The 17,781-nt window shown below is 35.5% G+C and overlaps 2 protein-coding genes across 3 annotated transcripts; both read left to right on the forward strand.

Annotated features, from left to right (window-relative positions):
- Positions 1 to 595: 595 nt before the first annotated feature.
- On the forward strand, positions 596 to 7,739 carry LOC110830752 (uridine diphosphate glucose pyrophosphatase NUDT14). Of its 2 annotated transcripts, XM_022066021.2 has the most exons (6): positions 596 to 1,618; positions 2,297 to 2,340; positions 3,333 to 3,397; positions 4,313 to 4,520; positions 5,961 to 6,037; positions 6,129 to 7,739. In XM_022066021.2, the coding sequence occupies exons 1-6, from the start codon at positions 1,487 to 1,489 to the stop codon at positions 6,278 to 6,280; spliced, it is 678 nt and encodes a 225-aa protein (XP_021921713.1). In that variant the 5' UTR covers positions 596 to 1,486; the 3' UTR covers positions 6,281 to 7,739. The 2 variants fall into 2 exon arrangements, with proteins under 2 accessions (XP_021921713.1, XP_087204723.1); XM_087348597.1 differs by lacking the exons at positions 596 to 1,618; positions 2,297 to 2,340 and adding an exon at positions 1,625 to 1,868.
- Positions 7,740 to 8,437: 698 nt separating this feature from the next.
- Atg6 (Beclin-1-like Atg6) lies at positions 8,438 to 17,753 on the forward strand. Its single transcript, XM_022066029.2, has 7 exons — positions 8,438 to 8,916; positions 9,857 to 10,169; positions 10,642 to 10,699; positions 12,877 to 13,064; positions 14,115 to 14,388; positions 15,152 to 15,366; positions 16,865 to 17,753. Exons 1-7 carry the CDS (start codon positions 8,805 to 8,807, stop codon positions 16,989 to 16,991), a joined length of 1,287 nt encoding a protein of 428 aa, XP_021921721.2. The 5' UTR covers positions 8,438 to 8,804; the 3' UTR covers positions 16,992 to 17,753.
- Positions 17,754 to 17,781: the final 28 nt, after the last annotated feature.

Genomic DNA, 17,781 nt, shown 5'->3' on the forward strand with positions numbered 1-17,781 from the left:
CATGCTTCGCCCTCTATTGGCAAAGACATGAACTGATATAAAGATAAGTGAATTGCCGCGCCATCTGTTGGGAAGATATTAACTAATATTCCCGCGAACATTTTCTGTCCCGTTTACTTCCTTGAGTATTCTACAACTAGGATAGAAATACCGAAAACTCAACGCTAGGTGACCTGCTTCACCCTCTATTGGCGAAGACATGAAGTATGAAACTTTTCTAGTATATTCGTAATTATAATTCTACCTGCTTTCCCGTTTCAAATTGCATATTACTAACCGTATTCTCCCATTTGCATCTAATTTTATACAAGTATTTTATTATATCTTCATTCTACAGCATTAGTAGAATTTATTATTCTCTTATAAGCTACCGCTTCATTAATAACCGAGCCATTTTGTACTCAAAAATTGTTTCCTCCACGTCCTCGTTTCCGCATAGTAGAAAATGGCTTTGTTATTAATAACGAGGTGACTTATAAGAAAGTAATAAGGTGTAATTATGCTATAGAGTGGCCGCACACGCTCCAGCTTGTCGGAAGGCCTGCCTTCCAAGTTAAAGCTGGAAGATAAGCCTCAAACCTCTGAGAGTCCACACACGTACAGACTTTGTGGTAGGTTTGTGCTCAAGTATTTTTATTCTTCAGTCGATGCTACAGCACGTTCAGTGAGGACGATGCGATTTTAATCGGTCTGGCTGTTACTTTAATGTTGAAAAAGGAAAGAAAGTTGAAACGTTTTAAGTGGGTCAGAAGTTGGTTAGATGGATCAAAACATTCTCACATAAATTTGTTGAATGAAATTCGATTAGAGCCGACGGACCGGCATAACCACCTGCGAATGGATGAGGACACATATTTGGAACTGTTAAACTACGAGGATTTTAAGTTCTCGGTGGCTGATTGAAATGATTAAATGCTACAAGACTTGCCTTTACCTTCGTCTCTGCCCACACACGTTACGACTTGTAAACATTCAGTAAACCTCGAAGCAAGAAATCAAGCGACTGCAGATTTATCGGAGGCTCGGTTTCCGGCCAAACCCTCCGACCAAATTCACTACACACGCTCCGGTTTGCCTTCAGAGACGTAAGCTTTCCGGTAAGCCGGAGCGTGTGGCCACCCATAGAAAAAGACAGAAAAATATGTGTATAAAATTAGATGCAAATGGGAGAATACAGTTCATAATATAAAAGCTGTCTTGCTGCATGTCATATAGACTCTTTAAGGGGGAGAAAAGGTATAGAAAATTATTAATATGCAATTTTGGAATGGGAAAACGGTGTAGAATTACAGATATAAGAATAGACTGCATATTTTAGGGGAGTGCCACTGTTGAGAGTTAGGCGACAGCAATTCTTTGTGTAGAGAACTTGACTTAAAGAATATAGTCAGATTCTTAGCCTTTCACAGTGATAAATACAAAGCAAAACAATGATCCATCAAGCAAAGTAACGCAGATCGTTGAGATGGTTATGTTGGTATAATGTATGCATATTATATTGTGTACTGTGCGCAAGAACCTTCCGAGCAGAGGAAAAATGGACAGGGTGCAAGAGATAACGTTGTCGTCACTCTGTGATTCAGATTTTGTAAAGCCGTTTAGAATGAATTACACACAGGTATGTAAAGCATCAACTGCACTTCAAAGTGGATTAACCACTTTCACTGTGAAGCATATTTACGAGGTTATGTTCATATTGCATTTTGGAATATATACCCCCACCCTGTAAATGTTTGAACGTTCAGAAGTTTTGTGATGCTTGTTATGCAGTCATTTTGTTGCTAGTTTATTGAAGTTTTAAGTTAGATGTCAGATTCTTTCGGCGGCAACTATGAAGATGACTGTCCCAAGGAATGTAGCGCCCTAACGTAAGTAGAAATTGACCGACGTTTCAGAGGTGGTTACGGCCTCAGTCATCAGGACGATGGGATGCCCCACGGCAACATTTCAGCAGACAGTCATCTCCATGCAGTTGTAGTTCATAACCATTTTGATATCTGATCATTTACAAATGGTGGTTGCAAGTAATTCAGCTCCATTATCAACATCAGGTGTGCCCAATGTAAGGTGGAAGAAATGCTTTTGCCTGATGACTGATATTGGACAAGTTCATCAGTTCAGTTTGTTATTATTTTTAAATATGCCAAAATATTTGCTATTCAACATGAGACAAATTTATTTTTGTCTTTTACAGAATAGCATTCAAAAAATTTTAGACTTGACAAAAATATACAACATGTAAGGAGTACCACTATTTCTCGTGCATGTTAGCTTATGATCTTTTAATTCTTTACAGAATGGCATTGAAAAAATATGGGACTTGATAAAAATACATAACAGGTAGGGGATGACTTATTTCTCTTATATATCAACGAGTGAAGTTACTGAAATTAATTCCATACTTCTCTTACTTATTGGCAGGTGTAGTTACTGAAATTAATAGTTTAATTTGTTTTAATTTAGTAAGATGTAGTACCTATTTATAAATTTGTTGTGGGCCATTGTCTTAGATACAGACTTCACTGAGGATGCTTCACTCAGAACTTTGGCACTTTCATATGGTGCTGAGGAACTCAGAAAGTAAAATTCAGAATAATTGTTATTTCATTCCCTGTAATCTTTGACTTGAGCTTTTGAGATTTTTATATTACAAGTGTGAGAAGACCAACTTTTATATTATTCCATATCTACATTTAGGCCTCCCATGTGACATATTTCCTTTAGAGTTTCTGATAAATGTTGTATGCATAAGAAATTAATATTTGCAGATATGTCAAATTATTTAATTTGGAAATACTGTTAAAATTTGAATATTTATTAGATGGTTTAGAGATGCCTTAACCATTACCAACACATACATTGTATTATTTATTTATAGTTTATTAAACACTTTCTCAGTAGCTCAGAACATTATTCTAAGTACATTCAGTACACTATAATTAATTTGTCATAGAATGTCACTTATGAGATACAGTCATTATAGGAATTACATATAAATTCATGATTGTCATTAAGCAGTGTTATTTTAAGCATCTGCTAATTTTTCTCAGGGAAGAAGTGTTGGGTTAGCTTCAGTTAACTGCAGGCTTCATCCCATGAAAATTCTTTCATTATGCCCAGTGATTATCAAGTTTGCTGGATTCTAGAATTGACCTGTTCATGTTGATGGTTGGATGTCCTCTGCTAGAATAATCCATAATCATCTTATGCCAAGTCAGTTGCCTTAACCCGTTAAAGCCTAGTTGTAAGTATGTACATCACCTGCTTTTAATAATGAGTAACTGATGTAAGTAATATCTTAGACCAGTTATTAATAACTCTTTCCTTTCCAGTGTTTCCATTTTTATATACAACACTACAAGAAACGTATTGGTATTTGTAAAACAGTTTCGACCAGGTATGTTAAAAAGCATGTATTTTATGAGGTTGTTTCTTTAGTTGCTCATAATGTATGGTACTTGAAGGGAATGTGGCTAATCTAGGAAATATTACCAAGCCACTGTAATGCTTGTACTTCCACAGATTGTCAACAGAAATCAACACCATTAGGTTACAAATATTGGCCGAGCTGTTTTAATGAGACGGTTGCGAACTGTGTAGCATTACATGTTATCAGAAACGTGTTAAGTGTCAGGATAACAAAAGAAAACAATGTGCATCAGACTTTCAGAATATAAGTAATGTTTCATTAAATGTATTCATTTACTTAGAGCTTAATTTAAAGGGAAATTTATTTGCTTGTATACAATATGACCAGATTTTATGTAATTCTTTAGATCTTCTGCCAGAGGTGAAAATAAATATATGAAGTGCAGGTTATATGGCAGTCTTACCCAAAAACTATACCTGTTTATCATGAAAGATTATTTTGCTTAACACAAATAATTACTAACGGGATTAGATATCATGGAGAACCTGGAATAGATTTACAATGTTAACAAAATAAGAATATAGGTTAAAATTCCTCAGTTTGTAACAAAGATTTGTCACTTCACTTTAAATTAAAAATAAGAATTGTCCTTTTGATGCTTTCAAGTTAAAAACATAAAATAAACCATAATAGTGTTTTAAAACTTAATGTCTTCATTTTTTTGAATTGTTTGAATTTACATATCTTTTATTTTTCTGTGGATCTCATGATAAAAAGCAAAGGTCATAGTATTTTTGTAACTAAATGTGTCCTGTTGTGGGTGCATATATTGCATTTGTTCTAAAACTTTTTTTAACATTGTGAAAGAAATAGAGAAGCTTAGCATGGCCTTATTCCCTTCAAGTACGCTATCTTTACTTCTGCTTTCCTTTGTCTCCACAGCAGTGTATCTTGCCAGCATTCCTGAACATGATCGAGGGATGAAAATTGATACAAGTAAATATCCACCAGAAAGTGGAATTACTCTTGAGCTATGTGCTGGTATTGTGGACAAGGACTTACCTCTTGAAGAAATAGCAAGAACTGAGGTGCTGGAAGAATGTGGTTATGATGTTCCAGTCTCAAAATTTGAGAGAATTATTGCATATAGGTTACTATTGTTACTATTATTACTATTATAATGAATTGAATTGAATTATTAGTTCAGGAAACCTAGCTATAAAGCCAAAATTCATATTCACACTACATATATAATCACTTAATCATTTATAAAAATTGGCCAAAATATCTAAAAGCATGTCTAAGTTTAACAGATTCATACCAATCCTCATGAAACCACAGACATTTATATTTGCAAATAATATCATTATAAACTTCTTTTCAATGAAAAAACTTCCATATAAGGGAATCTCCTGTAAGTATTCATGATTTAAAAAACAAGGTATATATTATTGTTAATTTATCATAAACATAACACAAATGAATATAAACACCCTTTCCAACCAGGCTTTCACATTCATCCTCTTGAGAATATATGCACTTCATGTACATCTAACTAAACTAACTTCATGGAGCAGAGTTCTTCTTGGGAAGCTAATAGTATGCTCAGAGAGTCAAGAAATTCCCTGCCTCTTACAGGTGCATTACTTGATGCAGAAGAATGCTACCACCCCTTATCCTGAGCCAGATTAATCTGATTCACACCTTCCAATCCAGTTCCATTAAATATCATCTTCCCATCTATGCGTAGGTTTTCCAAGTGGTACTTTGCAGTCAAAATTTGTTGGTAATGTCTTGTCTCCCCCATGCACAATACTTACCCTGCCCATTTCCTCATCTTCTATTTGATCATCCTAATATCAAATCATTTCATAAACAAATGGAGAGTGAGATTTTAAAGTGGTTAAGAAATCATTTAATGGATTAATGAAATGTAAAATCATTCATCAATCAAGTAACAGTCCATGTTGATATTAAATGAGAATCATATGAATTGGTCAGAACTTTGCACTGTATTCTCATCGTATATGATGGTCACTAGAAATGTTGTGAGTCATGGAGTTGGTCTGGCAAGAGATATGTAACTTCCCGTTACAGTTCCCTGCTGTTAGGCCAATACATGTCATCAGCTCACTAATCCTAGTGTTGCAGGCGCTCATTAGATATCATGTAGTTGGATAAGTGTGTCTTTTTCATTTCATCAGTTTTGTTTGACTTGAATTGAGAAAGTGTCTCAAATTTGTGAGGCAGGCTTTTCAGGACATGCTCCATTATGCTCCAAATTTGTCTTGTAATTTTGTAACTGAGTAAAGGGTAGAATGTCTGAAGGATGAAAACAGCATGGACTACTGACCGCAAACTCAAACCCTGAAAAGATAAATAAAAATAGGAACTTCCTCATGTACCTTGAAATAAACGGCATAATTTCTTCCTGAGATGGTGCAGGAGGTAGAATGATGGAATGAATCCATTACAGAAACTGAAGAGTTGTTACTGTTAGATTCCCCATGTCTTAAAAATTTTCTGGTTGTCTAATATATATATAATCAGGTAGAATGTGTTACTAAGCAAGATTCCTTTTGTTTTGTAGGTCAGGAATAGGTGTCTCTGGAGATAAGCAAACCATCTTCTATACTGAAGTGACTGATAACATGAAAGTTGGAGAGGGTAAGGAAAACAAATTAAAATTGCTGATGGATTCTGTACACTTTATGATATCTATATAAATGCATCTGAAACATTTTAATTAATTTTTCAGGGGGTGGAAATCTAGAAGAAGGTGAGTTTATTGAGGTGGTAGAAATGACCATTCCAGAAGCAAAGAAGTATGTGGACAAAGGCACAGTACAGAGCCCTGGTGCATTTATTTTTGCCTTATTTTGGTTTTTCCAAAATAAGTGTACTTCATAATGTGCAATATATAATGTTAATTACTATAAGTATAATTGTATTTTGTACACAGAAAAGCAACACTACAACCATAACAACAGAAGACGCAACAAAGTACCTTGCTCAAGCAATCCCTAAAACCTTTCCAAATTAAAGTCTTTTGCCCATGACAACAAATGAAATTAAAAGTATAATAAATTCCCTGAAAAAAATTCATGTGGTTATGATGAAGCCAATAAACTCATTAAATTTTGACAAAACAAATTTCATGAAATTTTGTACAAACAACAGAACTTGTGTAAATCTAAATATAGGGTATGATGATAAAATAATCAAGGAAATAGAAACAACTAAATTTCTTGGCCTACAAATTGACAACAAATTAAACTGGAAAATGCATATTCAATACATTATCCCTAAACTAAGCTAAGCATGTTTTGCTATGAGGGCAGTTGCAGCACTCATGAAAACAGAAACTTTAAAATTAGTTTATTTTGCTTACTTCCATTCCATCATGTAATATGGAATAATTTTCTGGGAAAATTCAATGGACAGCAAAAAGTATTTTACATTCAAAAGAGGATCATTAGAATAATGGCAGGCACTAAAAGGACAGACTCTTGTAGGGGATTATTTAAGAAGTTTAATATTCTTCCACTACCCAGCGAATTCTTGCTCTCACTCTTTTGTAGTGGATAACATGGAAAACTTTCAAACAAATACAGATATCCACAATATAAGAACAAGATACAGATACAACCTTCATGTGCCAGTTCCTAACCTCAGTAAATATCAAAAAAGGAGTTTGCCATACTGGAATTAAGTTATTCAATAATCTTCCACCTGCTATAAAAAGTTTAAACCAGATATAAAAATGTTTAAGCCAGCGTTAAAAGAGTATCTCCTATCTCACTCCTACTTAGTAGAAGAATTTATAAATACATGTAAGAAATAATGGCGATGGTTCTCATAATTATTTTGCTGTGATACTGAGGTTCCAAAAATCTGTCAATAGCTGTTATAAATATGTATTTATATTTGTACTAGAAACAAGTATTGTTTTTGTGCTGTGACCTGTTCTACATCCTTGGCTAAGGCCTAAGAAGGATCTATGGAATGTAAATAAATTGTATTCTATTCAACTCCTGTGAGAAGATGATATTTTATTGACAGTGCTTAAAATAGGGTTATGTATCTAGTGTGAGAGTAGTTATAAAGCAGTAATGTAACTAGAGCTGTGTAATAGGAGGAATTTTAAAAATATTTTAGTTGTCTAAACATGGAGAACTATTATTTTCATAAAATATCATGTAATCTGTGTTGTAATGATAAGTTAATTTTCCTTTCATCGCCTAAAATGTTGATTTCTCTACCTGCATGTGTGTTCTTCATTCAGTCGTCGTCGTGTTATTATAATTATACTGTTTTACTTTTATTATTATAATGAATTTATTTATATTATATTTTATTCTATACTGTTGTCAAGCATTTAAATAATTGAATTATTATTATCCCATCTATTCACCACTTTATAGGGTATTTACTTCCATGTACCTGAGACAAACCTTGTCCCTAAGGTACATAGTGCAGCAGCTATTTCCAAAATACATTTTGTTATAATAGGTGTTACATGCATCATCATCCTTCTTTCTTTCAGGTAAATTTAGTTCCAACTTGATTTGTGGTTGGCTGTAGGTGAACTTTCATAGTTTATCAAATTTTTCTAACTTTGGGTGTGTGCTAGAACATGATGAAACCTCATGATTTGTAAAGTAAAATATTTATTATTAATAAAAGTAATGGTAGGTGAATTAATTCAGCTTTGATTGCCTCATTCAGTTCAGAATGTATTTTTGTGGATACTTCTTAACCTTGAGCCTACCAGCACATGGTAATATTTATATTGTCCAATTCTAGACAGACGGTGAACTCAGCCCTTCCCTACCCAAGGCATTAACGTCCTTGTTACCCTGAATCCTACACCTAGATAACAGGAAGTTAGACCAGGATTTATGACTTAAATCTCCGATCTAGGTAATTGTGAGTGGTCAGCTTCACGCTTCGACTAGTTGCACTTTCGGAGAAGAGCCACCGGTACCCAATCAGTGATGCCTAGAGTCGATCTGAGCGTTGTGGAGCACGTAAAAAATCCCCACCCTGCCGTAGGGTAAATTCCTTGGGTTTCAGCAATAGTCAGTCACTGTACTGACTTTACAGTAATTTGTGCTAACAGTTATCCGTTTGATTAAGAAGTGGTGGATAAGTTCTTGTTGTGTGTTTGCAAATATTACAGAATGATATAGGGAATATTTAATTTCATTTGTGACATCCCTGTTTGCGTGACGTCAGACATCGGCTTTGTCAGCTGTTGCGAATTATAGTTGTGCTTTGAGGCCATAGGAGGCTGATACAAGCAGAATTCTAGTCAAAAGTTATATTTCTTTGATTTTTATACGTATAGCAGCAAGTTTCTAGTCTAAAATAAACACGTGTGATATAGTAATATAATAAGACTTTATAATGCGCATTACCAGTGTCCTGTAAAATGGCTGAATCAAAGACAAGTGTTTCATTTGTGTGCCAAAGATGCCTACAGCCACTAAAACTCGATTCATCCTTCGGAAACTTGAGAGAACACACACTGGCAGAATTATCTCGTATGTTATAAAATATATTACACGCGTGAATGTAATCTTCCATGTTGTTTTTGTTGACAACACGATGTATCTATGTATATCCTTTCAGCTGTCCTATTAGAAATTTGTTTATGTCAATGTTTCTGTGATTTTTTCAGTACATTACTCCATTAAGCGCTACAATGCCAAAAATTCGGTTCTACCAATCACCTGATGTGTGAGAAGTGTTTAGTTTTAAAAAGATCAACAGACAATGTTTATAAACTTAAGGTTTCAAGCCTCAACATTGTTTTATATATATAGACATTGTGTGTTGTCAGTTTAAGAAACAAGGCGCTCACACACTAGCTGGATGTTCTCTATCTTCGAATTTCATGACTTTAATAACTCTTCTATATGGTGACCTATAATTAAGGACTTTTTCCCATGTTGCTGAGATTGCCCATAATTCTTGGACTTCCTGTAAGTGCATTTTTGCAAGGGATAGCAGCAGTAAGTTGAGACAGCAATACAAATTTTATCATTGTTAGTTACTGTTCCGTGTTTCATTCAGAATTACTAAACCTCAGCAGTTTATTATTATTATTATTATTATTATTATTATTTAGTGTTCTGTCTGACGACAGGTCCATATGAACAGGATCCTTCCATCCTTTTCTCGGACTGGGACCTGTTCATATACGTTCTTGGCAGATGATCCAGAAGTGGTTTGCCATTGCCTTCTTCTGTGTGTGAATGGAGTAATTGTTGGGATGCCACGGAGGAAAACTCCGTGTTGCCTAGACCACAGCCTTGCTCAACACAAGTTATAAATTCGGGCACCGCCGGGAATCGAACCCGAGACCCCAGGATTACAAGGCCAGCGTTCTAACTGCTAGACCACCGTGGCTCTCAGCAGTTGATACAACAGTAAAATTATTGACTGAACATAGAAGTGCTTATTTACTTTTCATGCTTCCAGTTCCAATTCATGCAGCACCAGAAGTCGACTTAGAATCACAGGCTGGCAGCTTGGACCGATATGTCCCAGCTTTCCGTTTGACTGAGTCTGGAAATGGTGCCAATGGCTTTATGCTAGTTGATGATGAAGGTGAAACCAAGAGCTTGAGTCATCACATAGGGGTGACTGCAAGTTTGTTTGATATCCTCTCAAGCAACTCACATGTGGACCATCCTTTGTGTGAAGAATGCACTGATGCATTACTGGACCTTATGGATCAGCAGCTGAAACTTACGGAAGATGAATGGAATGATTACAACCAATTTCTGAAGAGGTTGTGCTTATGAATATTTTGAAAAAGTATTGACTATCTGCTAACTATTGCAATCAACTTCTTATGATGCTGTTAAACTCTGTTTTGATCAAATATTATGATCAAGTAGTTAGTACTCCTGATTCATATTTTAGAGGTTTCTTGGTCCAGAGACTGACAATGCTGGCTGAGATTTTTCATGGGTTTTTTTTCAGTCCCTCCAGGCAAATGCTCTGATAGTGCCCTAAATCAAGCAATGACTTTCCTTGTATATCCTTTCCCATTCAGTATTCATTAATCGTCCTATCATTGAACACTAAATAGTCTGGTAAAATATTTCTGCAGTAATTGAAAAGTTAAAATGTTTCCCTTATTATGTCATTACTTTCACATTTATGTAGTATAGTAACATGAAAGATTTTATTTTCAGTTTAAGTTATATAAACCCAAGGAAGTCATAATTAATCTTTTGTTTGTGTTTCTTATTTTGCAGATTAGAGGCTGAAGACGAAGATCAGGGTATTGAGTCCTTGGAAAAAGAGTTGGGAGATGTGAGTTGGAGTATTTTTATTTAAAGTCTGTATTTATAGTTTTGACCCTCTTCCAGAATTCTGTTACATGGGTACATTCCCTTGTACAATTTACTGCTAATACTTTTGAATGGATGACTTTTAGATCATTGAAACAAAAATTTATTAATATTTTTTCAATTGTACAATTATTTTATGAAATGTTATATATGTAAGATTTGAGGTTTTCACAACAGTGAGTATGAAGATTTCTGTCTTCTGGGTTGTTGCGCTGTGTAGTCTGGTCGATGTTAACCAACGTTTCAGAGGTCATACTACCTCCGTCATCAGGGCGATGAGTATGAAGATTTCTGTCTTCTGGCTTGTTGCGCTGTGTAGTCTGGTCGATGTTAACCAACGTTTCAGAGGTCATACTGCCTCCGTCATCAGGGCGAGGCAGTATGGCCTCTGAAACGTTTGTTAACATCGACCAGACTACACAGCGCAACAACCCAGAAGAGAGAAATCTTCAAATGTTATGTATTCTGAAATAATGTCACAAACAGTATTTTATAAATCCTAGGAACAACAGTAACAACTATACAGCATTAATTGATTTTAAGAATGTTTTCTGGCAATCTTGAATTTATAACGATAGTAGACATCAGAGTAAAGTTTGTCCCACTATACGCCATGTAGGCGTTTGGGGTGAGAGGAGGTATAGCTCCTCTCTTCCTTGACCCCGGCACTAGTAGACATCACATGTTGCAGTATTTCTTGCATTCAAATAGGTTATGAATCATTAAGTTTTCAGTAAACAGATAACACAAATTAATAAGTAATTCAAAGACAGTTGAAATTAACCTGTTGACGCGGAAGTTTAAATACCCAGCATATACCGCTGTTGTGCTGTTCCGGCGGTAGTATTTTTTAAATGCCCGTTTAAATTTTGCTGTAAAATACGTTTTTTTCCATAACTTTTGAACTATATGAGATATAATTATGAATTTTTCACTGAAATCCTCTTAAAAGATGGTTTTGTAATCTTACCTTATAAGATGAGCACTCTGTGTGTGACCAATGGGAGCAAGTGGATCAGAAGTTGAGTTTTGTGTGGTAGTCCTTGAAACAGCCATCCATACACAACCCTGCCTCACACTCACTACACCAATAAGTCGAATCTTTCCTTCTCCCGCGTTTCCTGCACACCACACATCTTCTTTGAGGTGTTGCCTTCCTTCCGGTGGCAGGAATACGCTCCGGAAAATGTCTTTCTATCAGTCTTTTAGGTGGCGACTCAATTGTCGGACGGCCGTGTACAGGACGAGGAACACCAGGACCGTGTTTTTCTACGAGGCCTTGGGCTAATGAAAGTCTGAATTTCAAGGTGTCTAAGGTTTTGGTATGTGGAACAGACCGGTACATGACCATTGCGTTATGTATCGATACATTCAGCAGTCTCTTGAACAATGTCATGTACCACTTTGTTCCTCGTTTTCGTTCCAGCAAGTACGGCTGGAGCATCTGATCTTTCAGATCAACTCCCAGCATGTGTTTATTGTAGTCAAGAACTACCAGAGGCTTTTTCTCTTCTCGCTTGGCTCTGTTGACAGTCACACACATATCATCCTTGTGGTATGTAGAAATCATCAGCATCAGATAACACACGGCTGCTTGAAGGGTTCTCCATTGCAAAACTGAGGCCAGTCGTTTATTTTTAGACTCCCAGGTAGTCGCTCAAGGGATACTCAACAGGGTTGCCGGATCTTCACACACAGAAAACTTTCCACAACAGAGTACTACAAACCTCATTGCGCTGGCATTAATCGTTACAAAGTTATGAGCTGAAGAAATTAGGCTTAAAGCCGGACGTAATATTACGCCCGGCCGCAATCCCGAGAATTTAAATGCCGGACGTAATTTTACGCCCCTCGACGGTGAGGAGTTAAGAAATAAATTGTGAAATGAGATTTCACCACCTGTAAAGGTCAATAGACTAAAAATTTAAGAATGTTGTATGTGTTTTGCCCTCAAGTTTGAATCAGTTATACAATGAAATCAACCTGTACCCATACATTAGTCATGATATTGTGTTTGAGTAAAAAAGAAAGCAACTAACTCGTTCTTGTAAACATTGTAGTGTTTTTTTCCAGGTTTGTTTTATTATTTTCTTATAGTTTGCAATATTTATATGTTAATACAAAATGGTTTTTTACCAGTTGAAGGCTGAAGAGCAACGCCTCCTGCAGGAGTTAGCAACACTTCAAGAAGCAGAATATGCTACCAAGAAAGCTATTGCAGAACAAAAAGCAGAACATGAAAGGTTGGATGGTGAGGAGGATCGTTATTTGCGTGAATACACCAGGCATCGACATGACCAGATGTTAACCGATGATGAGATTGTAAGGTCAGCACAAGTAAAAGAAAAATAGTGTATGTTTACACGTTGCATTTATGGAATACTTTTCTCTTCAGAATTCCCATTTATAATGCAAAATTAAAAGAAGACTTAGAGGCATATTAAAAAGTTAGACTGTGTAAACTGTTTTATGGTCTCTTCTGATTCAGTTGAACTATGTAATTAATTAATATATAGGCTAGATTGAAATTTATAATTAACTGACTAGTGTGAAAGGATTCATTTACAAATAATCTGATTACCTGTAAGTTAAAAAATTGCATATTTGGACTGAAATGTTTATAACTTGTATGATTGGTGATGCACTTGTGTCTACCAAGGGCTGTCTGTATTCACCTACTGTTTATTTAGGTTTTACCTTTTTCTCCCCAAATTGTAGGAAAAATTCCAGGGTGATTGACTGTGGACTAGATGACCAGGGTTCGATTTCTGACAGTAGCAGATGATTTTTGCTCTATCCTCTGTATCCAGACTGGTTCTGGGACCAACCCAGCCTCCTGTCTGATGGGTACTGGGGTCCTTTCCCAGGGGTAAAGCACAACCAGGGTGTAATGCTGACCACTCACTCCTATCTAGTGCCAAGGTTAAGAATGAGTGGGAGCTATGCCTTCTCCCCTCCACCCCTCCAAGTACCTACATGACATATAGTGGGACAGCTTAGCTTTTTAATTCAAAGGGTGTTTGTCTTTTCTACCTTAGTCATGATGGCCTTCAGCCAAAGCAATCCCAATCTTCCCGGGATCAGCTCCTAGACATCCATCCAACTGAAGTTCTCTTAGCAAAGGACAAATCATCCTCCCACCAGTAGCAGTAACCCATAGTTTGAATATGTCTCACTGTTTTCCAATTCCAGTTTGCTGTTCATGTTGTATGAGTGTTGTGTTGATAGCAGGACTGCATATCACCTTTTACATTAATTATTTTGGGTATAGCTACTTAAGAACAATCTTCACACATTTAATAAAATTTAGTGCCTTTTTGTGTCTTTTAATTTGAAGAACACCCAGTTCTGACATGAAATTCTGTATTTAATTACAGTTTGAAATGCCAGTTGCATTATGCCCAAGCTCAACTAGAGAAGCTGAAGAAGACAAATGTTTTTAATGCAACGTTTCACATCTGGCACAGTGGTCATTTTGGTACCATCAACAATTTTCGCTTAGGACGTCTGCCTAGTGCACCAGTGGACTGGAGTGAAATTAATGCAGCTTGGGGTCAGACAGCTCTTCTACTCACTGCTCTTGCTCGTAAAATGAATTTGACCTTTCAGCGGTTCCGTCTTGTGCCCTATGGAAACCACTCATATATTGAGGTATGATTAACCCTTTTGCTACACATTATTTCTTCAATTGTTTCCTGAAGGAATATAATTTTAAGACAAAAATTTGAACTCCTGATGAGTATTAGGTTATTATGTATGTATATAATAAAACTCACAAAAATTACCAACACTCTTATCTGTTATCAATTTCAAGGCACCTAATGTTATAGTTAAGCAATAAACAGGATGATTTTGAATAGGTTTAACAAATGTGATGCTGATGGTGTCCTGATAGAGGCCAAAATGCATTTGTTATGTTTTATTTTGACAGCCAATTTCATTGGAAGTTTGTTGGTATATCAAAAGAACATTTATACTAGCAGCCAGTGATTATTTTTATTCTTCCTTCTGTCTGCCTGAATGTGCTTTAAAAGAATTATGAGTACAATGAATGAAATACTTCTTGTTATTACCAAGTCTTCTGTCATTGTAGCAAGTGCTTCCTCCTATTTCAACTTTCCAGTCTTTATATTTTTATGCTGCCTCACCTGTCTTGTATAAAAATACTGGAACTTTATGGAAACCTCTGATCTAGTTAGAAAAGAATTATTATACGACACTTTAAAATTGCTGTCAGTAATGATGGGAAAAATCTGAAGATGAATAAAAATCACCAGCCGGCACACACATTTATGATTATTCTGTAAAATAAAGTCATGGCCTGTGAATCTGTGTTGTTCTCCAGAATTATGATTTCATAATAATATTAACTTTCTTTTTATATTAATCTTTCAGAGTTTACCTCTGTTACTAGGTACTGGCTGAACACCGTGAATTACCATTGTATGGCTCAGGTGGTTTTCGATTTTTGTGGGATACAAAATTTGATGCTGCCATGGTTGCATTCCTTGACTGTCTGCAGCAGTTTAAAGAGGAAGTTGAAAAGGGTGACTCTGGATTCTGTCTCCCATACCGCATGGAAAGAGGCAAGATTGAAGATTCTGCCACTGGAAATTCATACTCTATCAAGTATGTAATATTTAAGTAGGATTTGAGGTTTTCATGGCGGTAAGTCAGAAGATGGCTGTCTTCTGGGTTGTTGCACTGTGTAGTCTGGTAGAAGTTTACTAATATTTCAGTGGTCCTTGCTGCCTCAATTATCAGAGTGATGGTGGTGGCAGCAAGGACCTCTGAAACATTAGTAAACTTCTACCAGACTACACAGCGCAACAACCCAGAAGACAGCCATGTAAGTAATATTTACATAAGTTATGGATTTAGCAGAACAGAGGTAACATTGAAGACAAGCCTTATTGAGATGTTTGGGAAGTGAATGGTTGTAACATGTGATATTTATATACATAAATATGGTTGTGGTATTTATGTGATAGAACAATACACATATCAAAGTTGTTTTTATGTCTGAATGGGCAGAAGAGAAAAATTACACCCTGATAATTCCAACTAGAGGGTACAAATCTGAAGACTCATCAGCATCTTGTTAATAATAAATTGCATAGACCAGTTGAGTAATATTTTAATGACTTTTACATTGCACGTTTGTTAGTGGTACATTCTTGGAACCATGGAGTAAAAATAATAATATACCCTTAATTGTCTGATTTAACTTTAATTATATGGGTGCGGGGGATTTAAATCTCTAGACTACTAGACTGTTAGCTAGACTTAACCTCAGGGGTTAAAAGTTTATCAGTACGCTACTGTGCCAGCTGGATTGCATACAAACAGTGATGCATAGTTGATAAAGTTTAAAGTGCTCCTAGTAGGAAGGTTAAAAATACATGATAAAAACAGAAATTGATTAAAGGATGATATTATTGTAGTGTTTCGCACCTGACTTGCAGTTGGTATATCTGGATTTTGTACCATTCTAGACCATTTCTCCATAATTTATTAATGAGCTTTATATACCTATCAAAGAATTTATAATCTTCTAACTTTTAATGTTCTCTTGTGCCTGACACATAAATTCCATACATTAAAGTCTAAAAAGCTTATATATTGTTATTATCTGCATTTACACAACAAATTATCATTTAATGTCTTAGTATTCAGTTCACAACTTACAGCTTAGAATCTCTCACTGAACAAGTTAACACAATGACAGCATCTAAAAATTTACATCTACTGAGCACCTGCCTTTTCTTCACAACTTTGACAACGCATAACATGGATTTCTTCCCAAAGCACAAATATGGCAGTGATGGTGATCATCTGCCTTGATTTTATGCAGAGGGATCCTAACATTTTAAATATATTTTAACATTTTTAATCATAAATACTGCAGTGTATATTATTGAACCACACAGAATTTAACTAGTGATGATAGAAAATAGTGTATTCTTTCGTACCTTAGACCCTATTAACAGAAGATAACAGAATATTACTGTATCACTCTTGTAATCTTTTGTTGTCAACTGTAGAGCAAAATGACAAGTTCTTCCTGTGTTGCCTGCCTTCATGGATTCTTTGTTAAAACAGATTTATAAAAGTTATTTTGTTACAGGATCCAGTTCAATTCAGAGGAACAATGGACTAAAGCTCTTAAATTCCTCCTGACAAATCTCAAATGGGGACTTGCTTGGGTCAGTTCTCAATTCACCAAGGATGAGGCAGATACAGTACAACAATGAATTGTGTTTGTATTACCACAAAAAAAAGTTTAAAAATGCATAAGTACAGTGCATTCAGTGATACATATAATTGTCATTTCCCAGCACCTAGCAGGAACTCTCCGTTCCTGTTGGATCCTGGTGTTGGTGCTTTTCTTCAAGATTTACGAGATTTTCCTGACATGAGCCAAGTATCACAGCACAGAAACAACAAAATCATTTACCTATATTATGAGAGGTTCTGAAAATGATGTCCCTATACTCTCTGTACCATTTAAATAAGTTGAAATTCTTCTCAGGAACTTCCAAATTTCTTTATGTAGATTTTGTTCTTCAGTTTACATGATGAATAAAAGTTTTATGAGATAAGACAAGGTGAGCGTCATGGTTGTAAACCATAGTTTATTATATTTCCTCTAGTTTTACTTAAGTAAGCACACAGCATTTTCTTAGCATGTTGGTTGTCCAAAAATGACCCAGTAGACCTGACTTTATTAATAATATTATAAAGATTAAATTTTCTCCAATTCTTTGTAGTAGGACACTTCATATAGAAATCACACTGTCAACACACAACAAAAAACAGCACTTAACATGATGTTCAACACAGTTGCACTGTCTGTGAATAATTTTAGTGATGATTGTTGGTGTTTGTCAGTGAGTCATGCAGTTCCTGCCAGGAGCTGGGAAGTGATTGTTAAATTCTGATTTATTATCAAACACATCATAAAATTTTCAGTTTTATAAATTGTATATTAGTAAATAAAGTGTGTATTAATGTAACTAGAACCCTCTATTCTTTGAATTAAAG

The sequence above is a fragment of the Zootermopsis nevadensis genome, unplaced genomic scaffold (assembly GCF_977971745.1).
Source record: "Zootermopsis nevadensis isolate Lab colony 2312 unplaced genomic scaffold, Znev_1.0 Znev_ptg000013l, whole genome shotgun sequence".
NCBI classification, from domain to species: Eukaryota; Metazoa; Arthropoda; class Insecta; order Blattodea; family Termopsidae; genus Zootermopsis; species Zootermopsis nevadensis.

Bases quoted from the DNA above. Each gene is read 5' to 3' on its own strand.
- LOC110830752 (XM_022066021.2), top strand. From the start codon at position 1,487: ATGCATATTATATTGTGTACTGTGCGCAAGAACCTTCCGAGCAGAGGA. The intron at 2,341-3,332 runs GTAGGGGATGAC...TTTCCTTTCCAG, and splicing joins TTGATAAAAATACATAACAG to TGTTTCCATTTTTATATACA. The intron at 6,038-6,128 runs GTAAGGAAAACA...TTAATTTTTCAG, and splicing joins TAACATGAAAGTTGGAGAGG to GGGGTGGAAATCTAGAAGAA.
- Atg6 (XM_022066029.2), top strand. From the start codon at position 8,805: ATGGCTGAATCAAAGACAAGTGTTTCATTTGTGTGCCAAAGATGCCTA. The intron at 10,170-10,641 runs GTTGTGCTTATG...CTTATTTTGCAG, and splicing joins TACAACCAATTTCTGAAGAG to ATTAGAGGCTGAAGACGAAG. The intron at 10,700-12,876 runs GTGAGTTGGAGT...GTTTTTTACCAG, and splicing joins TGGAAAAAGAGTTGGGAGAT to TTGAAGGCTGAAGAGCAACG.